The sequence below is a fragment of the Ammodytes marinus genome (genome assembly GCF_949987685.1).
Source record: "Ammodytes marinus genome assembly, chromosome: 16".
In the NCBI taxonomy this organism is placed as follows: domain Eukaryota; kingdom Metazoa; phylum Chordata; class Actinopteri; order Uranoscopiformes; family Ammodytidae; genus Ammodytes; species Ammodytes marinus.
This window is the reverse complement of record NC_137220.1, coordinates 2,581,777-2,587,322: the sequence shown is the minus strand read 5'-3', so window position 1 is coordinate 2,587,322 and position 5,546 is coordinate 2,581,777. Positions and strand designations below refer to the sequence as shown.

Here is a 5,546-nt window from a genome sequence, read left to right as displayed (position 1 = left end):
CCTAGGTTGTGGTTAGCAACGTGCCCGTTTACAGAGCCTAGGCTGTGTATTTACACTGGATTTTTATATATTATGTGTCTTTGTTATATTAAATAATGTTACATGACATAATAACTAAATGCAGTTTCTCCCTTGTGTAGGAAGGAATCTGGGTGCCAGAGAGGAGACGGTTGTTGGAGAGAGAGAGAGAGAGAGAGAGAGAGAGAGAGAGAGGGAGAGAGAGTGTGAGTGAGAGAGAGACACAGACAGAGAGAGAGAGAGAGAGGGAGAGAGAGAGGTAGAGAGGTAGAGAGAGAGAGAGGCAGAGAGAGAGGTAGAGAGGTAGAGAGAGAGAGAGAGCCATGCTGTCTCTGAGCTGTGTTGACCCGTGGCCTGAAGGCTCTGTGGGGCTGGAGGAAGAAGTGGTGACCGCGGCAACGCAGTCTGAGGAGCGAGACAACAAAAACACAAACAACAACAACAACAACACAACCAACTTTATGAGTCACTGTGTGAACCTAGACGACAGCCTTACCAGTCTACAGTGGCTCCAGGAATTCTCCATTCTCGGTGCAAACGTGCCCCAACATCAGACACATTTATTGGGCCACCACAGCTCCAATGAACCGGCCTCCCCCTTGGCTGGAGACCCTGCTTCCATAGGCATGCCCCTGACTCCGGGTAAGCCCACCGCGGCAGCCTACAGCCGGCTACACACTCTCCCGGGGATAGTGGCTCACGGTCACTGCCCGGATGATGTCGACTATAAGACGAACGCGAACATCAAGCCGCCATATTCCTACGCCACGCTGATCTGTATGGCCATGCAGGCCAGCAAGAAGAGCAAGATCACCCTCTCATGCATCTACAAGTGGATCACCGATAACTTCTGCTACTACCGACACGCAGACCCCACATGGCAGGTAAAGGAGCAAGAGATACACACACACAAGGAGCAAGAGACACACACACACACACACACACACACACACACACACACACACACACACACACACACAGTCAAACACACATACTTCCATTGTTTGGGTTTCTCTCTGCTCTGGGGTCAAATCACAGCCGGGAACAGGATTATTTTTCTATTTAAAGAACTTTGAATAAAAACCAAACGTTCTGAGCTGCCTGGGCCCGCTGCCACGCTATGAAGAATGAGTGACTTTAGCTGTGGGGGTTATTAAAAACTACAGCAACAATTATCACCTGCACGAAAAAAAACTTGCATTATATAATAATAATTACTACAGGTCTTATAAATGCATATTCGGCACATTTTGAAAAAGAAAATGTCTCATAAATCAGACAGTGAACAACTTATGAACAAATCCTTCCGTGATGAATGAATGAATGATTTATTTCAAATATGCAACAACAATACAATAATAAAAATGCATCAACAGGAGTCAGCCCTAGTGACTCCTGCACTGATAAGGCCGCCAAGCACTCTGTAAAAATGCCACAACATATTTGAAAAGGGAAGAAGTAAAAACTTGTTCAATCCCACCCCACTTCTTTAAACAATATTAACAGGTCATAAATCAAAATCAAAACTCAAAACTACATGTTTCCTTCAGACTAATTTCTAATTTTCATAATATCAATTCTATGTATCAACACTTGCATAACTGTACAGCACACCAGTACACATAGATGCACACAAACGTACCAATACATAATCCTTAATAACCTTCAGAATAGTGCTGAGAATGATCATGGAAAGTTTACTTGATGTAAGTGCTTTAGAAGTTGAGATTTTTGTTTCAGAGTATTGAGAAAAAACTAATGTTGAGATAATGTCCGTTAAAGATGGTTGTATAGGAGAAATATACAGACACAAACAGACAAGGTTTAGTCAAATAAACACCTGAATGTACATGTTGGACCTTTGATTTATACTAGTATGAAAGAAGACATGTTATGGAAGCAAAATAGACAAAAATCTCAAAATTCACCAGTGCGCGAAAAAACATTATTTTTGCCAGCACTATCTTACCTTAAAACCTGTTGTTTTCGTTCAAAATATCTCCCTGTTGTTTTTCTGCTTGGGCTAAACCGAGTGATGTATGAGGAAGTGTGTGTGTGTGTGTGTGGGGGGGAGGGGGGGCTAGCAGATTTCCCCCTTTTTAGAGAGAAAAACATCCAGGAATTTTTGAGGAAAAGTTTAATTTGGGGCGAATAAATGATTGATGAAGCCGTTAGCCGGTCCAGTGTCTGGCTCAGACATTACAGAGCGGTGTGTTATTGTAGCGCTGTACATGGGGCAGATAATATTTAACAAAAGGTCGCAGGGGTCAGCGCTTTATTCTAGACTTCAGTGAAAGGTAGAAGGGGGGAGGAAAGGTTGGATTAATGCAGGAAGGGTACATACACACACACACGCAGGCAGGCAGGCAGACACACACACGCGCACGGACACACACACACACACACACACACACACACACACACACACACAGACGCACAAACACACAGACACAGAGAGAGACACACACACACACACACACACGCGCACAAACACACAGACACAGAGAGAGACACACACACACACACACACACACACACACACACACACACACACACACGCACACACACACGCACGCACACACACACACGCACGCACACACACACACACACACACACACACACACACACACACACACACACACACAGTGCATTACTGTGATGTATGGAGATCCAGCAGGTAAAGTAAGTTAACTGTAATTGAAAAAGCAATTTTAAAAACAGACTGATACAAAGTGTTTTACATACAGAGGAGTGTTAAGGCCACGGGAGCGGGTGCTTGTTGTTTTGTGCCAAAGAATGTCTATGTATTTATTGAAGTTTTTATAAGTAATGGATCAGTTGCCAACGTCAGTAACTAGCTTCTTGTCCCTGGGAGGCCGCCGTAGCTTCTGTAAATTCTCCACAAAAGACGGGGTTAGCAAGGGAGTGTCGACATCTACAATCTCACCACTAGATGCTGCTAAATACACCATTTGGACTCAGCAATCCTGAAAAAAATCCGATGTCACAGTAATACACCGCCTAGGCTCTGTAAACTGGTATGCAAACAAAGTGTATGTAAACAAAAGGGGGCCCACCCTTGCAAGCAACACACCAGTTTACAGAGCCAAGGCTGTGTATTAACACTGGACTTTTTTCAGCGTGCACCAAGTATGGACAGGTAGCGGATCATGAGGAGATATTCACTGATTTTGACAGAAAGTGATTGTTCTAACAAGTTTTGTCTCTGTCACAACTGAGGCAAGATCAAGGTGCCATGTTATGATGAAATAATTAAGTAAAAGTATGTCCCAAGTGTATGCCCACTGCATCCTAACTAGATTCTTTTTATGGTCAAATGTAGTATGTAGAATAGAAAAAATAACGAGTATATGAGATTTGGATCGCAGGGTAAATGTTCTAATCTATAAATCCTCTTCATCCAGAACTCCATCCGTCACAACCTGTCGCTGAACAAATGCTTCATCAAAGTGCCGCGGCAGAAAGATGAGCCGGGGAAAGGAGGCTTCTGGAAGATCGACCCTCAGTACGCCGAGCGCCTTCTGAACGGGGCGTACAAGAAGAGACGCATGCCGCCCGTACACATCAACCCAGCTCTGCAGGGCCGGATCAGGGTGAATATTTATATACTATACTATATACTGTGTATATTGCTACACTTTGATATTTCTGTAACTGATTTAAACAGATTTATTTGACGATTTTTTTATTTTTTTTTACTGTCTTGTATTTGTTTTGATTTTCTTCGATTTTCTTGCATCGTTTATGTTTTTAAATTGACTTATTATGGTTAATGGTAAATGGACTTGACTTATATAGCGCCTTCTAGCCAATTTTCTCAGCCCCAAAGCGCTTTAAATATCTTACCACATTCACCCATTCATACACACACTCATACACCGAAGACAGTAGCTGCCATGCAAGGCGCTCTCTGAACCATCGGGAGCAATTTGGGGTTCAGTGTCTTGCTCAGGGACACTTCGACATGTGGCGGGGAGACGGGGGATCGAACCTCCGACCCTGCACTCCAGAGGCGATCTCCCTACCGACTTCGCCACTGCCGCCCATAATTATATTACTAACTTCACTTCAAACATTTTTATGTGTGTCTTTGTGTGTGCGGTCTTGTATTTTAATATGCCAATGTCTTTTTAGATGTGGTTTTCATATTCATATACTACATAACCTGTACAGATTTCTGCCACACCCAGACTTCCTCATACGTGTATTTGTATGTGAAGTAAACTAAACTAATCTAAACTAAATCTCCAGCCCCAGACAGGCACTTCTATCGGGCAGGGCGGCCTCGGCGTGAACACACAGTCCCAGCAGCTGCTACGGGAGTTTGAAGAGGCAACGATCGGGTCAGACCAGAACTGGGACCCACACCTGGCTGAGGGAACTATGCTGGGAGCCTGGCCCATAGTCAGGGGCAGGGCCGCACACAAGAGGAAATCAATGGGCAACAGAATGTAAGAATGACATGATGAGTGTATGTTTTTTTTGGCGTAGTGGATAGAGCGTGTACCATATTGGCTCCGGACTTCATTGCAGTGGTCGCGGGTTCAAATCTGTCCCGTCATGTGGATCTTTACTGCAGGTCATCCTCTCTCTCTCTCTCTCTCTCTCTCTCTCTCTCTGTGTCCCCATTTCAACTCTGTACTGTCTAATAAAGCCTATAAATGCCCAAAAAATAATCTTTAAAAAAGACCTTCTATTCTATTCTACTCTAGAAATGGCTCCTCTAAATCCCAGCGCCGCTCCAGCTCTCCGCTGCTCTCAGACGAACAGAAGGAGGTCGGCCCGCTGAAGGGAGACTTTGACTGGGACGCGCTGCTGGACTCGGCCCTGAGCGGGGAGCTAAGCCTGGACGGAGGAGACGCTCTGAGCCCCATGATGAAAGAAGAAGACGATCTAACAGTTCGCGGGACACACATCTGCCCCATTGAAGCTCCAGCGGGCACAGGGGACATCCACGTACTGGTGGAGACACAAAGGAACGGCCCAGATTTCGACGAGGAGACGTTTCTGGCTACGGCTTTCCTGGAGAACCCCTGGCCCGAAGAGGAGGAACAGCAAAACCGTAATGATTTCCTCTGTAGCTCCACGGTTAACCTGGACCAGCTGTTTGACTTGGGGGACACGCTAGGAGGGGATCCCAACACCAGGATAGACACACTGCTCTGAGGAATATAGCTGATTAGCCTGGTGGGCTTTCACACTGAAAACTATTGGAGAATATCAGACTCGCTTTTTTTTTTTTTTTTTTTTTTTTTTTTTCTACACTTAAACTTTATCAAACTTTTCAAGATGTATTTTCAAGTATTTTTTAGAAGTTAATTTTGATGCTGATTCGTGCAGTATGGACATTCCCAATGCCAGCAGTACACACACAGAGAACGATATAACTGGACTATGAAAATGACTCTTCAAAGCTCGGTGGGGTCGTAGGGGACAAACGGCTGGAGCAGGTGAGATAAATAATCAATAACCTGCAAAACAAGCCTGGACATGCCCGTCACATTAGC

At 44.7% G+C, this 5,546-nt stretch overlaps 1 protein-coding gene across 1 annotated transcript; it reads left to right on the top strand.

Annotated features, from left to right (window-relative positions):
• Nucleotides 1-341: 341 nt before the first annotated feature.
• foxj1a (forkhead box J1a) lies at nt 342-5,205 on the top strand (the record flags this gene model as incomplete). Its single annotated transcript, XM_080044239.1, has 4 exons — nt 342-902; nt 3,444-3,644; nt 4,291-4,490; nt 4,752-5,205. The coding sequence occupies 4 exons, from the start codon at nt 342-344 to the stop codon at nt 5,203-5,205; spliced, it is 1,416 nt and encodes a 471-aa protein (XP_079900365.1).
• Between the last annotated feature and the right edge of the window lie 341 nt (nt 5,206-5,546).